The sequence below is a fragment of the Staurois parvus genome, unplaced genomic scaffold (genome assembly GCF_062004578.1).
Source record: "Staurois parvus isolate SC_StPar_1 unplaced genomic scaffold, SC_StPar_1.0 ptg001757l, whole genome shotgun sequence".
Lineage (NCBI taxonomy): Eukaryota > Metazoa > Chordata > Amphibia > Anura > Ranidae > Staurois > Staurois parvus.
The window spans coordinates 74,218-95,242 of record NW_028319553.1 but is presented as its reverse complement, the minus strand read 5'-3'; the positions used below and the strand labels follow the sequence as shown (position 1 = coordinate 95,242).

At 39.5% G+C, this 21,025-nt stretch overlaps 1 protein-coding gene across 2 annotated transcripts in view; it reads right to left on the bottom strand.

Annotated features, from left to right (window-relative positions):
- Window positions 1-4,389: 4,389 nt before the first annotated feature.
- Window positions 4,390-21,025, bottom strand: part of PRUNE1 (prune exopolyphosphatase 1) — a 54,355-nt gene continuing 37,719 nt past the window's right edge. For both annotated transcript variants that reach the window (XM_089663738.1, XM_089663739.1), the window contains exons 5-8: window positions 19,415-19,573; window positions 14,902-14,996; window positions 12,460-12,618; window positions 4,390-5,325 (exon numbers count right to left, since the gene is read on the bottom strand). In XM_089663738.1, coding sequence (XP_089519864.1) covers window positions 4,813-5,325; window positions 12,460-12,618; window positions 14,902-14,996; window positions 19,415-19,573 — 926 coding nt within the window. In that variant the 3' untranslated portion in view covers window positions 4,390-4,812. The remainder of the gene's footprint in view (window positions 5,326-12,459; window positions 12,619-14,901; window positions 14,997-19,414; window positions 19,574-21,025) is intronic.

Here is a 21,025-nt window from a genome sequence, read left to right as displayed (position 1 = left end):
ACATTGGTGGTCAGTGAGAAGAATGTCCCTTACATTGGTGGTCAATGAGAAGAATGACCCTTACATTGGTGGTCAGTAGGAAGAATGTCCCTTACATTGGTGGTCAGTGGGAAGAATGCCCCTTACACTGGTGGTCAGTAGGAAGAATGTTCCTTGCTTTGATGGTCAGTGGGAAGGGTGCCCTTTACATTGGTGTCAATGAGAAGAGTGCCCCTTACATTGGGGGTCACTAGGAAGAATGCCCCTTACATTGGTGGTCAGTGGGAAGAATGTTCCTTACTTTGGTGGTCAGTGGGAAGAATGTTCCTTATTTTGGTGGTCAGTGGGAAGAATGTTCCTTACATAGGTGGTCAAAGAGAAGAATGTCCCTTACATTGGTGTCAATGAGAAGAATGCTCCTTACATTGGGGGTCACTAGGAAGAATGTCCCTTACATTGGTGACCATTGGAAAGAATGTCCCTTACATTGGTGGTCAGTGGGAAGACGGCCCCTTACACTGGTTGTCAGTGGGAAGAACGTCCCTTATATTGGTGTCAATGAGAAGAATGCTCCTTACATTGGGGGTCACTAGGAAGAATGCCCCTTACATTGGTGGCCAGTGGGAAGAATGTTCCTTACTTTGGTGGTCAATGGGAAGAATGCCTCTTTCCCCTTCTTACAGGGCAAGGCAAGTAGAGTTGAACCTGGAAGTATGGAGGTGCCCCGAGATGGGAGGTCAGTCAGCCATAGCACAAGGAACCCCTAGCAGCCTCCCATGGAACTCTGGTTGAGAACGGTTGTACAGCAAAGAGAGCACCAGACCATCAGCTTAGTTCAAGTTCCAAAGTCCGTTTATTGATGAAAAGGTTCATTATCAAGCTTTTTGGGTTTACAGCCAAACCACCAACTCCATCAATCCCACCAACCCTATGAAGCTAATCTGCCAATCGGAGGTCTTTATAGTTCAAGTATTTCTATCTCCTGAACATTTAGAGCCCGGATGAAGAGGGATCCCTGAAACAATTTGGCCTAACAGACTTCACCGTTAGTCCAGTTGCCATCTGTGCCCCATTGGGGGAGACTTCCCTTCATTTCCTACCTTCAAACCAAAACCTTCCTTTATGTCCTCTGGCAAGACTTTCCTTCACTTCTCATTCCATAGACAACACAGGAAGCAAGAAGAAATCTCCTTACAGTGGAGAATTCCTCTCTTAGTTGTCACCAGATCAAATGTCCCCGTTGGAAGATTTCCCTTCTACTCCTGTGCTGGTGACAACTCAAAATTTTGGATTTTCCAATCCGTTTTGGTTCCAAGGACAATGGCCACCAGGACAAATGGAGAGGGTGGAAAAAACCCGGGAGGCTGCTAACGTACCGAAAAATATCTCCAATGGGAGAGGAGGTGCAATTTGTACAAAGCAGTAGTGGCGCTACACAAACGTTCTTAAGAGTCCAGAAGAAAAGTAGTAGAAAAAGAGAACCAACGCGTTTCGGGGTTTAGTCACTTCCCCCTTATGTACTATGTAGATCCATCGCGTTTCAGGGTTTAGACACTCCCCCTTATGTCCTATGTAAATCCAACGCGTTTTGAGGTTTAGACAGTCCCCCTTATGTACTCTGTAAATCCAACGCGTTTTGGTGTTTAGATACTCCCCCTTATGTACTATGTAATTCCAATGTGTTTCAGGGTTTAGACACTCCCCCTTATGTACTATGTCATTCCAATACGTTTTGGGGTTTAGACACTCCCCCTTATGTACTATGTAAAGCCAACGCGTTTTGAGGTTTAGACACTCCCCCTTATGTACTATGTAAATCCAACGCGGTTCGGGTTTTAGACACTTCCCCTTATGTACTATGTAACGTCAATGCGTTTCAGGGTTTAGACACTCCCCCCTTATGTACTATGTAAATCCAATGCGTTTTGGGATTTAGATCACTGGTGTGCCGCCATTATTGCTTTCTGCAAATGTAGCAAGGAGTTCTAACCCTTCTCTTCTCAGTCTAAAATTACAAGAAAAAGAAATAAAAAATTCCGCTTAGATTATTTTTGGGGGGTCTATTTATTAAATCATTGCACCTTCGTATAGCCATCCGGAATAATCCCCGTAATATGTCTAATATGTGTTTTCCCTGTGATCATCAGCTCCATCTAGTGGCCGTAGCGCATTATTTTACTAAAACACCCCAATTGGGAGAATACCACGTTATGGACACAAGATGGAGCTGACAATCATAGGAAATACACATAGTAGAAACGTTGCAGCAATTATTTGTGACTTCTGTGGAATTGATGGGGGGGTTCGGCTGGAAAGCAACCTGAAAAAAGCAGGACGTTTGTTTTAGGCCCCGCCTTGCTCTAGTCCTTCCTGGCGGCAAAAAGCAGATGTGGGGCAGCAAGGCGGTGAGCTTTGATGCAGTGTTGTCACTTATATGGGTACAAGGCAGCTACCCTCCTACATACAGTGGGGCCAACACAGGGTGGCTATGTTCCTACAAACACGGGAATGTGGCTACGTTCCTACATAAAGTGGGACCAAAACTAGGTGGCTACATTCCTACATACAGTGGGACCAAGGCAGGGTGGCTACGTTCCTACATACAGTGGGACCAGGACAAGTTGGCTATGTTCCTTCCTAAAGTGGGACCATGAATGGGTGGCGATATTTCTACCTACAGTGGGACCAAGACAGGGTGGCTACATTCCTACAAACAGTGGGACCAAGACAGGGTTCCTACATACACGGGAATGTGACTACATTCCTACATACAGTGGGACCAAAACTAGGTGGCTACATGTCTACATACAGTGGAACCAAGACAGGTGGCTACATTCCTACATACAGTGGGACCAACACAAGGTGGCTACGTTCCTACAAACAGTGGGACCAAGGCAGGGTGGCTACATTCCTACATACCGAGGAACCAAGACAAGGTGGCTATGTTCCTACATACAGTGGGACCAAGACTGGGTGGCTACGTTTCTACATACAGTGAGACCAAGACTGGGTGGCTCCATTCCTACATACAGTGGGACCAAGACTGGGTGGCTATGTTCCTACATACAGTGGGTCCAACACAAGGTGGCTATGTTCCTACATACAGTGGGTCCAACACAAGGTGGCTATGTTCCTATAAACAGTGGGACCAACGCAGGGTGGCTACGTTCCTACATACAGTGGGACCAAGACTGGGTGGCTACGTTCCTACATACGGTGGGACCAAGACTGGGTGGCTCCATTCCTACATACAGTTGGACCTAGACTGGGTGGCTATGTTCCTACATACAGTGGGTCCAACACAAGGTGGCTATGTTCCTACAAACAGTGGGACCAACGCAGGGTGGCTACGTTCCTACATACAGTGGGACCAAAAATGGGTGGCTACGTTCCTACAAACAGTGGGACCAACACAGGGTGGCTATGTTCCTACCTACAGTGGGGCCAACACAAGGTGGCTATGTTCCTACAAAAGTGGGACCAAGACTGGGTGGCTACGTTCCTACAAACAGTGGGACCAACACAGGGTGGCTACGTTCCTACATACAGTGGGACCAACACAGGGTGGCTATGTTCCTACATACAGTGGGACCAAGAGAGGGTGGCTACGTTCCTACATACAGTGGGACCAAGACTGGGTGGCTACGTTCCTACAAACAGTGGGACCAAGGCAGGGTGGCTACGTTCCTACATACAGAGGAACCAAGACAAGGTGGCTACGTTCCTACATACAGTGGGACCAAGACTGGGTGGCTCCATTCCTACCTACAGTGGGACCAAGACTGGGTGGCTACGTTCCTACATACAGTGGGACCAACACAGGGTGGCTATATTCCTACCTACAGTAGGTCCAACACAAGGTGGCTATGTTCCTACAACAGTGGGACCAATGCAGGGTGGCTACGTTCCTACATACAGTAGGACCAAGAATGGGTGGCTACGCTCCTACAAACAGTGGGACCAACACAGGGTGGCTATGTTCCTACCTACAGTGGGACCAAGAATGGGTGGCTACGCTCCTACAAACAGTGGGACCAACACAGGGTGGCTATGTTCCTACCTACAGTGGGGCCAACACAAGGTGGCTATGTTCCTACCTACAGTGGGGCCAACACAAGGTGGCTATGTTCCTACAAAAGTGGGACCAAGACTGGGTGGCTACGTTCCTACATACAGTGGGACAAGGACAAGTTGGCTACGTTCCTACATACAGCGGGACCATGGGGAATGAATTGATGCAGCCACCATCTAAACCAGACTTTACGGTCATTTTAAGAGTACCTCATTGTGCCAGCTCCCCTTGGCAGAAAGGGGTCAAAGCCTAAATTTTATAAATAAATAAAAATAAAAAAAATTAAAAATAAATAAAAGTGTTTTTTTGCTGTAGATCTAAAAGAGAAGGATTAGAGCCCGGGTCAAATTTTTATTGTTGTGTGTCACTTTCGGGGAGATGTCCCTTCATTTCCTAAAAGCGATGGAAAAAATCTCTGGAATGGGAGAAAAACAAAAACACATTTGTAGTACACACAAAAAAAAAGAGTTACATACAGAAATAAAAATGTGGCAGAAATGTTACAAATCAGCTGGAGTTAAAATTTCAAAGTCAATTTAAAGGCGGTAGAAAAGAGTCCGGTTGAGTTTTTTCCTTTTCTCTGTTTTTTTTTTCTCTGTATAACAAATAATACGTTCACCGCGATCGTGATTCAAAAAAAAAAACCAGAATTTGGTGTGCTGCTATCGGGCGGGTATCAAAAAAGCTAAACTTGCATTGTTGTTTGAGAAGTACCTTGAGATACATGTATACTATTGGCTGGAGCCCGTCCTAAACCCCCATCATTGGCTCCCAATCGTTGCATTTCCCTCCGAATCCCCAACCGTAATTCGGCTAATCCTTTCCAAGATGGCTTCCGCCGTCAGTTTCGGTAGGCCTCGGTCCAAGGGGCAACCTTCCACTAGACTGTTCATAGGAGTCGGTGGGAAAGAGTTTTCATCCTCTAAACCGTCCTCCAACTGTTTCCCGAAATGGGCCCGGTAGTCCTTTCCCTTGGAGTCCTCCCCCTGGGAGTCCGGCTGATCGCCATCATCTGAGGGGAATTCAAAATGATTGTCCAAACTTTGTTCATTGAATCCAGATTGTCCTCTGGAGTCCTCGGCCTCCTGGAACACCTGCATGGGTCGGGAGGAGCAGTCGCTCTTTCTCAGGAAGTCCTTCAAGATGGGCAGCACTTTTTTGCGGGACGCCCCTGTGTTTCCTTGGCGGTATGCGGTCACGTGATGGCAAGGTCCGTGGCCGGTCAGAGACAAGCCAAGGGATGGGTTTGTGGCTTGCTCCAAGGCTCTGCTCACCTAAAATGATAAAAAAAAATTATAGCAATAATATTTTTTCTCCTTCTGTATACTATATAATAAAACATTTTCTCATAATAATAATAAAAAAAATTGTTATTTTTTCCCCCCTTCTATATACTACATAATAAATCATTTTTTAAAATGTTCTCCTTTTATATAAATAATAATAATTTTTTTTTTTTATATCTACTAATAGTAGTAATTATAACAATTTTTATACAATTTTCTCCTTCATATAAATAGGAACTAATATTATCATTATGATTTTCCCTCTATATGCTATTAAATAATTATAGATTATTTATTCTTAATAATAATTATTTATTATTAATAAATATGAATTAGTATTACTATTATTAATAATAATAGCAGCAGCAACATTATTATTTTTATGTCTATATACTATATAATAGTAATTTTTCTATAAATAATAATAAATTATTTTATTTATATAAATAATATATCATATATATATATATATATATATATATATATATATATATATATATATACACACACAGTATTTTTTAATGTATATATATATATATATATATATATATATATATATATATATATATATATATATATATGTGTGTATGTATATATATATATATATATATATATATATATATATATATATATAATGTATATTATTTATATAAATAAAGTTTGGGCCCCCTGCAGAGTTAATATCTTGTACTGCCCCCTTTGGCAAGTATCACAGCTTGTAAACGCTTTTTGTAGCCAGCCAAGGGTCTTTCAATTCTTGTTTGAGGTATCTTTGCCCATTCTTCCTTACAAAAGTCTTCCAGTTCTTTGAGATTTCTGGGCTGTCTGTCACGCACGGCTCTTTTAAGGTCTATCCATAGATTTTCAATTATGTTGAGGTCAGGAGATTGTGAAGGCCATGGCAAAACCTTCAGTTTACGCCTCTTGATGTAATCCCCCGTGGATTTCGAGGTGTGTTTAGGATCATTATCCATTTGTAGAAGCCATCCTCTCTTTAACTTCAGCTTTTTCACAGATGGCATCAAGTTACCATCCAAAATTTGCTGAAATTTTATTGAATCCATTTTTCCTTCTACTCGTGAGATGTTCCCTGTGCCACTGGCTGCAACACAACCCCAAAGCATGATTGATCCAACCCCATGCTTAACAGTTGGACAGAGGTTCTTTTCATTCAATTCTGTGCCCCTTCTTCTCCAAACGTACCTTTGCTCATTCCGGCCAAAAAGTTCAATTTTAACCTCATCGGTCCACAGAACTTGTTTCCAAAATGCATCAGGCTTGTCTATATGTTCATTTGCAAAGTTCAAACGATGATTTTTGTGGTGAGGACGTAGAAGAGGTTTTCTTCTGATGACTCTTCCATGAAGACCATATTTGTACAAGTATCTCTTTATAGTGGAATAGTGACCACAACTCCAGTGTCTGCCAGATCTTTCTGGAGGGATCGTGCAGTCAAACGTGGGTTTTGAATTGTTTTTCTCACAATCCTGCGAGCTGTTCTGTCTGATATTTTTCTTGGTCTTCCAGATCTTGCTTTAACTTCCACTGTTCCTGATGACTGCCATTTCTTAATTACATTCCGAACAGAGGATATTGACATCTGAAAACGCTTTGCTATCTTCTTATAGCCTTCTCCAGCTTTGTGAGCGTCAACTATTTTCAGTTTCAGTTTTCTAGACAACTGCTTAGAAGAACCCATGGTGCTGATCGTTGGGGCAAGGTCAGATGAGTCTGGGCATTTAAAACCTTTGAGATTGACATCACCTGGTCTTCCCAGACGATGATTGAGAACAATCCATGACACTGGCAGGTCTCAGCTTGGCAAAGGGGGCAGTGCATGCTATAAATTCTGCAGGGTGCCCAAACTTTTGCAGACGCCATTGTTTTGTTTTCTGTTATTTTGAAAGTGTAAATGATGGAAATAAAATCTAACTTTTGTTGACATATTATAAGAATGTCTAATCTGTAATTTGATGCCTTTTGGAGATTTTTCCATCTTTCCTTGGCTTCTTTATGCACATTAATACAAATTTTTAGCTGGGGTGCCCAAACTTTCGATCCCCACTGTATATACACACACACACATTATTTTATTTATATAAATAATATACATTATTTTTTAATTTATATATTAGGCAGTATCTAGAGGTAGATACTGCATAATACACACACATACACACAGACTGTATAATAATAGTAATAACAATTTGTATATCATTTTCTCCTTCATATAAACAGTGACAATATTATTATAATTACAAAAATATTATTCTACCTCTAGATACTGCATAATAATTTTATATTTTATAATAAGAAAAACATTATTATTGTTGTTGTTATCATTTTCCTTCTATATACCATATAATATTCATTTTTTCTTCAGTTTACATACTTAATAGTAATATTACATTATTATTTTCTTTCTTATTGTTAATAATAATAATAATATTTAAAATAATAATAAAATAAACAACATTATTATTATGATTATTGTTGTTCTTGTTATTATTTTTCCTTCTATATACTATATAGTAATTTTTATATAATGTTCTCTTTTATATAAATAATAATAAATGATCATTATTTTACTTTTTATATATACTATATAATATTAGCAATTATAACAATTTTATATAATTTACTTTTACAGCGTCATATAAATAACAATATTATCATCGTTATTATTATTCTCTTATCTACAATATAAAAAACGCAATTTTTAATAAGACTACTAATCATAATAATAATGTATTAAAATAAAATCTTTCATAAAAGCTTTAGGTGTAGTACAATACTACATGTAACTAACCACAGAGTCCAAAGGGTGTATTTATAAAAATTCACATAGCCGTCCAGCCAACAAAATTGCATGTAAACGTATTCTGTGGCAAAGGACTTGCTGGATGTTACCTTGTATTTTCTGCAAAACAAATGGTTTTCATTGAAAAAAAAAAAAAAAAGAGTGAATAGGGAAAGTACTGTAGTATGGCCACTAGATGGTGCCGAACATCATAGGAAGCTCCTCAGCTCCATCTAGTGGCTATTTTTATTATTATTATGTATTTATTATTTTTATTTATTTATTTTAGTTATTTACAGTATTTTATTCATAATTTTATTCAATATTTTATTAGTTTGTTTTTTTTTCTTATACATTTGTTTATTTTTTTTATTTTATTTATTTATTTTGAAAGAAAGAAAGGAAAGAAAAATTAAAAACAAGTAATATTTATTATGACAGGTATTTCTATAGCTCAGACAATTTACACGGCTCTCTGCAGCACATGCTGTACAATCACATCGGTCCTGACTCTACAGGGGTTCCAGTCCGAAGGTCCCTAACTCACATGCAAAACAGAAGCCAATGAACTCCACCAGCTGTGTGGGAGGAAATCAGAGTACATGAAGGAATCCCATGCAAGCATGCAGGGAGAACATACAAACTCCATGCAGATAGTGTCTTGGCAGAGATTCAAATCAGGGACCCCAGTGCTGCAAAGCGGAAGGGTTCACCTGCAGTGGTCGCGTCTTTGGCCTTTCTGCTTTGCAGCGCTGGGGTCCTCGGTTCAAATCCCAGCCAGGACACTCTCTAAACAAATAACATATAATTGGTATAAAAAAAAAAGTAAATAATAATAAAAAAATAAATAAATAAATCTGAATAAATAACAAAACACATAACTGGTAAAAAAAATTAACAATATTAATTCTAAATAAATAATAATGAAATAAAAATATGAAATGATAATGATATTAGTAATAATAACTAATACTAATAAAAATAACAAATGAGGATACATAATTGGTAATAAATAATAATAATAATTCTAAACAAATAAACACAATTGGTAAGAAAAAAAAGTAAATAATAATAATAAAAATTAAATCTAAATAAATAATAATACATAACTGGTAGAAAAACCCAACAATATTAATTCTAAATTAATAATAATGAAATATATGAAATAATGATAATAATGATATTAGTAATAATAACTAATACTAATAAAAATAACAAATAAGGATACATAATTTGTAAAGAGTAACTAATAATAATAATACAAATAAATAAATCTAAATAAATAATAAACACTATCTGCATGACACTTGCATGGGTTTCCTCTGGGTACACTAGCTTCCTCCTAAATTCTAAAAGTAGGTTAATTGGCTCCGGTCTATTTATGTGAGGTAGGGACCTCAGATTGTAAGCTCCTTGGGGCAGGGAGGCAGGGATTGATGTGAAAGTACAGCACAAAAAGCACTGTGTTAATTGTCAATGCTACATAAATATCAATAAAAATAATAAATAATTCTAAATAAACAATGCATAATTTGTAGAAATAATACATCTAAACAAATAAAAAAATTACATAATTGGTAATAAATATTAATTGAAAAAATCTAAACAAATAACACATAATTGGTTAAAAAAAGTAAATAATAATATTAAAATAAATAAATTTAAATTAATAATAACACATAACTGCTAAAAAAAATAACAATATGAATTCTAAATGAATAAAAATAATGAAATAAAAATATGAAATAATGATAATAATATTAGTAATAATAATGAATACTAATAAAAATAACAAATAAGGATACATAACTTGTAATAAATAATATTAATAATAAAAAAAAATCTAAACAAATAACACATAATGGGTAAAAAAAAAAGAAAGAAAGAAAAAAAGTAAATAATAATAATGCAAAACAAAAATCTAAATAAATAATAACACATAACTGGTAAAACAAAAATAACAATATTAATTCTAAATGAATATTAATAATGAAATAAAAATGTGAAATAATGATAAGAATGACATTAGTAATAATAATGCATACTAATAAAAATAAATAATGATACATAATTGGTAAAAAATAATAATATTAGTTATAATAACTAATACTACTAAAAATAACAAATAATGATACATAATTGGTAATAAATAGTAATATTAATAATAATATTATTATATACATCTAAACAAATAATAACACATAATTGGTAAACAAAAAAAATAACATTAATAATCATTCAAAATAAGCAAATAATAATAATGATGAAATAAAAAATATGAAAAAAATGTTAATAATGATATTAGTAATAATAACCAATACTAATAAAAATAACAATAATGAGACATAATTAGTAATAAATAATATTAAAAAATATTAATAATAATACAAATTATGTTAATAATAGTTGGTTAATGATAATATCATTCCCAATCAATACTGAGATCAATATCGCTGCCCAGCCTCCATGAAAGGGTTAATATAAATCTTAGGAGGAAGCATATAGCGCACTACAGATATGAGCAAAGGTTCAAAACAACACTCCCTGTAATGTTTAACTAAACTGCAGCATGAAAACTTTTTCAAAACTTAAAAAAAAAATTTTTTATAGCTTGCCCAATCCTTCCCCTACAACTAGGACCATCGAGGATATTAATCCTTGAGAAGCCATTGAATATCACCCCCCCCACCCACCAAAGATCTGTGCTCACCCCCCAACAAGTCGCAAAGCCTCTTCTATACAGCCAGATCATGCAGCAGGCGCCCAGTGTGGAGAGAACGGAGTCTGAACTTAAATTTCACAACTGCAAAAGCTTAAACTTTGGTCAAGTTAATAAGTGACCGTGCCGCCACTTCCCTCACCGATCCGGTTACATGAAGGCTCGACGAGGGTTCAAACACGTATTTGTCTGCATTTTCCAGATTTTACTGCAGTATGTAGGTGCCTCCAACTTTTGCAGCCGATATATTATCTATATATATATATATATATATATAAATAATTTTACACACACACATATATATATATATATATTTATATATATATATATATATATATATATATTTTTATATATATATATATATATATACATATATATATATATATATATATATATATATATATATATATATATATATATATATACATATATTTTCATATATATATATATATATATATATATATATATATATATACATATATTTTATATATAATATATATATATACATATATTTTATATATAATATATATATATATACATATATTTTATATATAATATATATATATATATTTTATATATATATTTTATATATAATATATTATATATTTTATATATATATATATATATATATATATATATATTTCTTTTTTATAATATATATATATTATGTATATAATATATATGTTTTTTATATATATATATATATATATTATATTATATATATATTTCTTTTTTAAATATATATATATATATTATATATATATAGATTTCTTTTTTAAATATATATATATATATATATATATATATATATATAATATATATATGTTTTTTATATATATAATATATATATATTTTTTATATATATAATATATATATTTTATATATAATATATATATTTTATGTATAATATATATATATATATAATCGCTCTCTCTCTGTCTATTTATCTATCTATCTATATATATATAAAACCTGAGTTACCCTCCAACTGGATGTATCCAAAATTTTTAAATTACAACAGTAACGAATTTAAACGAATCCGAAATAATGAAACAAAATTACGTTCGAAATTCGAATCAAATTGAAATTTGACAGAAAAATGTCATTCGAAAACAAGAGTAGAATAAAATAGCAAAATAAAAGGAATAGAATAGGTTAGACTAGAGTAGAATAGAATTGAAAAGAAAATAATAGAATAGAAAAGACTCGAATAAAATAGAAAAAAATAAACCCGTCTTCCAAGCTTGGAATTTCGAATAGAATTCATTTGAATGTCGATTCAATACTTCGAATTAAATTCAATTAGACCGAATTTCGGGAAAATGCGCATTGAATTTAAATAAATGAAAGGAATTCCGAAAACGAAACAAAATTATTTAAATAATGAAACACATTTTTTCGTTCCGCTCTCATCTACAACTCATCAGAGCTCTCGGAAACTCCAGTGGTGACTTCTCCTTGCCATGGTTCCCCAACTCTGTTCCTGCCCCCCCCCCCCCCAGCTGGGAAGACACCTAAGAAAACGAACTCTCCAAGTTCGCTCATATACAGTACGGGAGGGAGTGCCCCTTTAAGCCCCCAGCACTTCACTGACTATACATACCAGTTTCCTGAGCTCCCCCTGCTGGCTGTACACTGCAATTTGCCTGACGGGCTCATTGTCGGCAGTGAAGGTGATGGCCATGGCCACGATGACGTTGTAGCCGTATCTTCTGCAGAAAGTCTGTAGATCGTTCTCCAAGCCGTCCCTCCGCAGGAAGTCCTGAGCGGGGGAATCAGAATCGAGATGAGCGCCGAATAAAACTCCTGACATGTTCACAATATACAGCAACTGTATCTTTTATTTTTTCTTTACCATGAAAAATCTGTCCTTGAGCTCCTGTCTAGTGACCCCGCCCACATGGAAGAAAAATAGATTTGAAATATATTTTAAAAAATATTCTTCCCAAATATATTGACATATATTTGATATACTACAATTTTGGCCGTATTCAATATATTTCAATAAATATATATATATACTGCACGTTGAAATGTGTTTTTATTACAAAATGTATGATAAATATTTTTGAAAATACATTTCAAATATACTGTCTTTAAAAATACAAATCTACATTTTTGGAATGCATCTACAAATATATGTAAAAATAGCTTTATTCTTTTTTCCATATCCAAAACAGGAAGTGAGAGGAAATCCCTCCAAATGAAGGAATCCCTGGTTTTCACCAGGACTAGTGACCCCATTGGAAGATTTCCCTTCATTTCCTGTCCCATATCCAAAACAGGAAGTGAGAGGAAATCCCTCCAAATGAAGGAATCCCTGGTTTTCACCAGGACTAGTGACCCCATTGGAAGATTTCCCTTCATTTCCTGTCCCATATCCAAAACAGGAAGTGAGAGGAAATCCTTCCAAAGTGAGTTGTCACCAGGACTAGTGTTCCCATTGGAAGATTTCCCTTCATTTCCTGTCCCATATCCAAAACAGGAAATGAGAGAAAATCCCTCCAAAGTGAGTTGTCACCAGGACTAGTGTCCCCATTGGAAGATTTCCCTTCATTTCCTGTTCCATAAGCTAAAACAGGAAGTGAGAGAAAATCCTTTCAAAGTGAAGGAATTCTCTGGTTGTCACCAGGACTAGTGACCCCCATTGGAAGAATTTCCTTCATTTCCTGTTCCATAGCCTAAAACAGGAAGTGAGAGGAAATCTCTCCAAAATGAAGGTAATCCCAGGTTGTCACCAGGACTAGTGACCCCCCATTGGAAGATTTCCCTTCATTTCCTGTCCCATATCCAAAACAGGAAATGAGAGAAAATCCCTCCAAAGTGAGTTGTCGCCAGGACTAGTGTCCCCATTGGAAGATTTCCGTTCATTTCCTGTCCCAAAGCCAAAACAGGAAGTGAGAGAATATCCTTTCAAAGTGAAGGAATACTTTGGTTGTCACCAGGACTAGTGTCCTCATTGGAAGATTTCCCTTCACTTCCTGTCCCACAGCCAAGACAGTAACTGAGAGGAAATCCCTACACAATGAGTTGTCACCAGAACTAGTGTCCCCATTGTGGAGATTTCCCTTCATTTCCAGTCCCATATCCAAAACAGGAAGTGAAAGGCAATCCCTCCAAAGTAAGTTGTCAACAGGACTAGTGTCCCCTTTGGAAGATTTCCCTTCACTTCCTGTCCCATATCCAAAACAGGAAGTGAGAAGAAATCCCTCCAAAGTGAGTTGTCACCAGGACTAGTGTCCACATTGGAAGATTTCCCTTCACTTCCTGTCCCAAAGCCAAAACAGGAAGTGATAGGAAATCCCTTCACAATGAGTTGTTACCAGAACTAGTATCCCCACTGGGGAAATTTCCCTTAATTTCCTGTCCCAAAGTCAAAACAGGAAGTGAGAGGCAATCCCTCCAAAGTGAGTTGTCACCAGGACTAGTGGCCCCATTAGAAAATTTCTGTTCACTTCCTGTCCCAAAGCCAAAAACAGGAAGTGAGAGAAAATGACTTCACAATGAGTTGTCACCAGGACTAGTGTCCCCATTGGGAGATTTCCCTTCACTTCCTGTTCTGGTGACAACCATAAAATGCGGGATTTTCTATCACTTTCGCCCTCGCTGGCAAACGAGAGGGTGACTCTCCCTAACAGGGACACGGGCAGCAGTAAAAACCTGGCAGGGGTTCTCATTCTCCACCCAAAATTTAAAAAAAATAAATAAAATAGTTATACGTTAAGGAGGTTGGGGGGGGAGGGGGCACCTCCGGATCACATGATCACTATGATTGGTTGTCACATGATCAGGCGCCTGTCCCATTGGATAACTAGAGATCGGGACGGCCTGATCACTGCGACGTGCGCACACTTAGCAGAGACGTTTGAGCCGCCATGGAGGCCCGTTTGCAGCAGGGGGCGCTATACCTGCAACAATTTTTTTTCTTTTTCATCCAGTTGTTGTTCAGCACAGAAGCCGATTGCCGATCTGCTACCAAGCAGCCACTGAAGAAAGCCTTCACAGGTGGGAGGGGCACCTATGTTCCGGATGGAGGCGGACTTACCTCTAGGTGCATGTAGATCGCACTGGCAGCCAGAGCGACGTCACGACCCGTCAGCGACTTCAGATCCTTCCGGAGCATCTGATCCGTACTCAGACCTGCGGGGGAGACAAGCAGGCTTGCTTTAGGCTGGGTTCCGTTTCTGCGGTGCGTTTTGCGTTTATGCGCAGGCGTGTGACGCGTTTTTCATTTTGGCTTTTGTTTTTTTTTTTCTTGTTGCCAGGTAGATTTAAAATGCAAAATGCATCAAAAACAGCAAAAACGCAGCAAAAATACAGAAAAAATACATCAAAAACATGGCAAAAAATGCAGAAAAAACATCAAAAACACAGGAAAAACGCAGCAGAAATGTAGCAAAAACACATCAAAAACACGGCAAAAATGCAGCAAAAATGCAGCAAAAACACGGCAAAAACGCAGCAAAAACACGGCAAAAATGCAACAAAAACACAGCAAAAATACAGCAAAAATACGGCAAAAACACAGCAAAAATACGGCAAAAATGCAGCAAAAACACGGCAAAAACACGGCAAAAATGCAGCAAAAACGCATCAAAAACACAGCAAAAATGCAGCAAAAACACATCAAAAACAGCAGAAACGCAGCAAAATACGGCAAAAATGCAGCAAAATATGGCAAAAATGCAGCAAAAACAGCAGAAACGCAGCAAAAACAGCAAAAATGCAGCAGAAACACGGCAGAAACGCAGCAAAAATGCAGCAAAAACATGGAAAAAATGCAGCAAAAACACTGCAAAAATGCACTACATGCTTTTCTGCAGCGTTTATATTGAAGTCTATAGAACCAAAATACGCAACTTTTTGCATTTAAAAAAGTCTCCGCCCCTTTCCAAAAAACGCCTTGAGTGAAAACGCTGAGATGTGAACCTGTCCCACAGGAAGTCATGTGAAATGGACTGCTGTGCATTTCTGAAAAACGCTGCGGAAAACGCATAGGTGTGACACCGGGGTAAAGGGGACCTCCGCTCAGAAGGGTCGGCCATGTTTAGTCGTTGGGACTCCTGCTTTTGCAGCGCTACACAATAGTTGTGCTTTACTGCGCCTCTACATCTATAGATCAGCTGACCCATTGAAAACCATGCACTCCACATGGGGCTGATCTCGAATCTCAGCGGCTGTTCAGGCAAACTCATGGACCGGGTTACCCCTATCCGGCCCTTCGTGGCCAATCCACAAATATGTCATTTTTATTATTCTAATTGGTCTAATATGCTTTTTTTCCCCCTATGATCATCAGCGCCATCTAGCGGCCATAATGTGGTATTTTATTTAAAAAAAAAAATATATATATATATATATATATGTGTGTGTGTGTGAATCTACGTCTGTACAGATCTGGGTGCCACTAGATCAGGGGTCTGCAACTTTTAAGACATAAAGAGCCACTTGGACCCGTTTCCGAAGGGAAAAAAAAGACTGGGAGCCGCAAAACCATTGCAACATTTAAAACAAATCCGACACTGCATATATTGTTTCTTACCTTAATGCTATATACAGGATCGTGCAGTTAGCTTCATCCCCCATATAGTAATTCATCCCCCATATAGTAATTCATCCCCCATATAGTAATTCATCCCCCATATAGTAATTCATCCCCCATAGTAATTCATCCCCCATATAGTAATACATCCCCCATATAGTAATTCATCCCCCATATAGTAATTCATCCCCCATAGCAATTCATCCCCCATATAGTAATTCATCCTCCATAGTAATTCATCCCCCATAGTAATTCATCCCCCATATAGTAATTCATCCCCCATATAGTAATTCATCCCCCATATAGTAATTCACCCCCCATATAGTAATTCATCCCCCATAGTAATTCATCCCCCATATAGTAATTCATCCCCCATATAGTAATTCATCCCCCATATAGTAATTCCTCCCCCATATAGTAATTCATCCCCCATATAGTAATTCACCCCCCATATAGTAATTCATCCCCCATAGTAATTCATCCCCCATATAGTAATTCATCCCCCATAGTAATTCATCCCCCATATAGTAATTCATCCCCCATAGTAATTAATTCCCCATATTGTCTCAATTCACTTACCTTTGCTCCGCGCGTTCCTCTCGCTGTGTTCCCGCGCTGTGTTCCGGTCTTCAGGGCGGACTGTGAGAGGAGTTTGTCACGCTGCCCCGCCTACATCCTGGCTGCCCCGCCTACATCCTGACAGCTAATGTTCCACGCTCCACGGGCCGGATTAAAAGAGTCCTGACTTTTGAGGCGGCCGCCCGACAGGAGGGAGGGGAGCGGGCGCCCGGCACACAGAAGAGCCGCATGTGGCTTGCGATCCGCGGCTTGCCGACCACTGAAACCCTATTGCCTGTCACCTGGTGGGCAGTGTGCTCCGGAGCCGCAGCAAAGATGACAAAGAGCCGCATGCGGCTCTGGAGCCGCGGGTTGCCGACACCCGCACTAGAGGATCCCAATCAATCGCGGAGTGCTGGGAGTGCCGGCCAGAAACAAATTATTACTGTAATCGGTCTAATATGCTTTTTTTCCTATGATCGTCAGCGCTATCTAGTGGCCATAATGTGGTATTTTTATTAAAATTAAAAAAAAATATATATATATTTTTTTTTTTTTTACTTTATGTGTGTGTGAATCTACTTCTGTACAAATGTGGGTGCCGCTCACGTTAATAGAGGATCCCAATCAATAGTCAAGTGCTGGCCAGGAGAAAATTATTATTGCAATTGGTCTAATATACTTTTTTCCTGTGATCGTCAGTGCCATCTAGTGGCCATAGTGTTGTATTTTATTAAAATTGAGAAATTTTTATATATATATGTGAACCTACATGGGTGATGCTCACGCTCCTAGATGATCCCAATTAATTTCCAAGTGCCGGCCAGGAACAAATTATTACTTTAATTGGTCTAATATGCTTTTTTCCTATGATCGTCAATGCCATCTAGTGGCCGTACTGTGGTATTTTTTTTAAAATAAAGAAAAAATTATATTATATATATGGGTGCCGCTCATGTTTCTAGAGGATCCCAATCAATAGTCCAGTGCTGGCCAGGAGCAAATTATTATTGTAATTGGTCTAATCTGCTTTTTTCCTATGATCATCGGCGCCATCTAGTGGCCATACTGTGGTATTTTATTAAAATTAAAAAAAAAATATATATATATATATATATGTATGTGAATCTATGTCTGTACAAATGTGGGTGACACTAGAGGATCCCAATCAATTGCCAAGTGCTGGCCAGGAGCAAATTATTATTATTGCTTTTTTCCTATGACCGTCAGCGCCATCTAGTGGCCATAGTGTGATATTTTATTAAATATATATATATATATATGTGAACCTACACCTGTACAAATGTGGGTGCTGCTCACGCTCTTGATCCCAATCGATTACCGAGTTATCGAGTGCTGGGAGGGCCGGCCAAGTGCAGGTTATTGGTCTAAAATGTTTTTTTCCCTATGATCATCAGCGCCATCTAGCAGCCATAATGTGGTATTTTTATTAAAATAAAAAAAATTAAAATATATATATTTGCTACCAAAATACGTACCACATCCTCACGTAGTGAAGGAGAGGTCCCGCAAGCCGCACATCGCTGCAAATCCACTGTAGAAAAAGTGATTAAGCTCCGGGGGGGGCGGAGTTAAGCACACTGGGGGCGTGGCCTGGCTAGAGCCCAGGATGAGACTGCCACATACTTTTCCTACAGTGGATTTGCAGCTTGCGGGACTTCTCCTTCGCTACGTGAGGATGTAGTATGAATTTTGCCGCCATTCGCGGCCTCGGCTGTCAACCACTGGGTCCCGGCCGACAATTGCTGAGAATCCTCAGCCCTACCCGCTCTGGCATTCGCGGCTTCCGCTGTCAATCACTGGGTCCCGGCCGATGATTGCCGAGAATCCTCAGCCCTACCCGCTCCGCCATTCACGGCTTCCGCTGTCAATCACTGGGTCCCGGCCGATGATTGCCGAGAATCCTCACCCCTACCCGCTCCGCCATTCACGGCTTCCGCTGTCAATCACTGGGTCCCGGCCGATGATTGCCGAGAATCCTCAGCCCTACCCGCTCCGCCATTCACGGCCTCGGCTGTCAATCATTGGGTCCCAGCCGATGATTGCCGAGAATCCTCAACCCTACCCGCTCTGCCACTCGTGGCCTCGGCTGTCAATCACTGGGTCTCGGCCGACGATTGCTGAGAATCCTCAGCCCTACCCGCTCTGCCCCTCGTGGCCTCGGCTGTCAATCACTGGGTCTCGGCCGACGATTGCTGAGAATCCTCAGCCCTACCCGCTCTGCCATTCAGGGCTTCCGCTGTCAATCACTGGGTCCCGGCCGATGACTGCCGATAATCCTCAGCCCTACCCGCTCCGCCATTCGTGGCCTCGGCTGTCAATCACTGGGTCCCGGACGATGATTACTCGCCAGCGCCCGGTGATTATGGAAGGGTTCTTCTTTAGCAAAGGTCTCCTAAGAACTTCTTTTTTTTTATCTCGTATTTGCAGTGTGTACCTGAGACATCGAACTTGGCGTTCTGCAACGAGTCAAAAACGCCGCCCCTCTGAGGCAATTCGGGGAACTTCGACTCCAAGATGGTGACGTATTCCGTGTCTCTTGGGGTCACTTTGCCAGCGGCTGGTGCCATGTTCACGCAGTCCAATACGATGGTATCTGTGGGAGCGACAAGAGAACGGAAGGTCAGCTGGTACTGCGGAAACTGAGACTGGAAGAAGATGGCCACCAACGGTAACAATCCGGCACAACATCCAATTTCGTTTATTAGTAAAAAAACTGCCACCTTCTGTAACCAATTCGGGTTTATGAGAAGAATGCCCCTTCCAGCAGTGCTCAGAGGGAAAGGTACCTCCTTACATTAGTGGTCAGTAGTGAAGAGGTCAGGTGGTTACTGGAAAAGTCCCTCTCATATTGGTGGTCAGTGGGAAATGATCCCCATACCTCAAGGGTCATTGTTCAGTGGGAAAGGTGGTCCTCAACATTGGTGGGAAGAATGCCCCTTACATTGGTGTTCAGTGGAAAAGACCTCCCTCCCATTGGTGGTCAGTGAGAAGAATGCTCTCTATACTGGGGGCTAATGGGAAGAATGCTCCTTACATTGGTGGCCAGAGGGAAGAATGATCCTTACACTGGTGACCAATGGGAAGAATGCTCCTTACATTGGTGGCCAATGGAAAGAATGCCCCTTACATTGGTGTTCAATGGAAAAGGCCTCCCCTCCCTTTGGTGGTCAGTAAGAAGAGTGCTCTCTACACTAGTGGCCAATGGGAAGAAAGTTCCTTACACTTGTGGCCAATGGGAAGGTTGCTCCTCACTTTGGCGGTCAGTCCAAATAATGCTCTTTACACTGGTGGCCAATGGGAAGAATGCTCCTTACATTGGTGGCCAATGAGAAGAATGCTCTTTACATTGGTGGCCAGGGAGAAGAATGATCCTTACACTGGTGGCCATTGGTGGCCAGCGGGAAAAATGCTCCTTACAATGGTGGCCAGGGGGGGAAATTCTCCTTACACTAGTGGCCAGGGGGAAGAATGCTCCTTACATTGGTGGCCAATGGGAACAATACTCCTTACACTAGTGGCCAGGGGAAAACATTGGTGGTCAATGGAAAGAATGCCCTTTACACTGGTAACCAATGGTAAGAATGCCCCTAACACTAGTGGTCAATGGGACGAATGCTTTTTACACTGGTGGCCAATGGGAAGAATGCTCCTTACATTGGTGGCCAGGGGGAAGAACGCCTCTTGCAATGGTGGCCAGTGGGAAGAATACGCCTACCCCTCCAAATGTCACACTTCTACCAGCCGTAACCTCCGCAACCTTAACCCTGCCTCCCTCCACTCCGCAGCTGATCAACTCCATGACCGCATCCTCCCCCTGTCCTGCCCCGACTTGGCTATGACTGCCTACAACAATGCGCTGTCAACAGCCCTTGACTCACTAGCGCCTTTAACCACACGCAACATCAGACCCCGACCGCTCCAGCCCTGGCAGACTGATCACACCAAAATCCTCAAACGACACAGTCGGGCCCTGGAGCGACTATGGCGCAAAACCAAATCCCAACAAGCCTTCACCCGCTACAAATCTGCCTTCCACACCTACCCC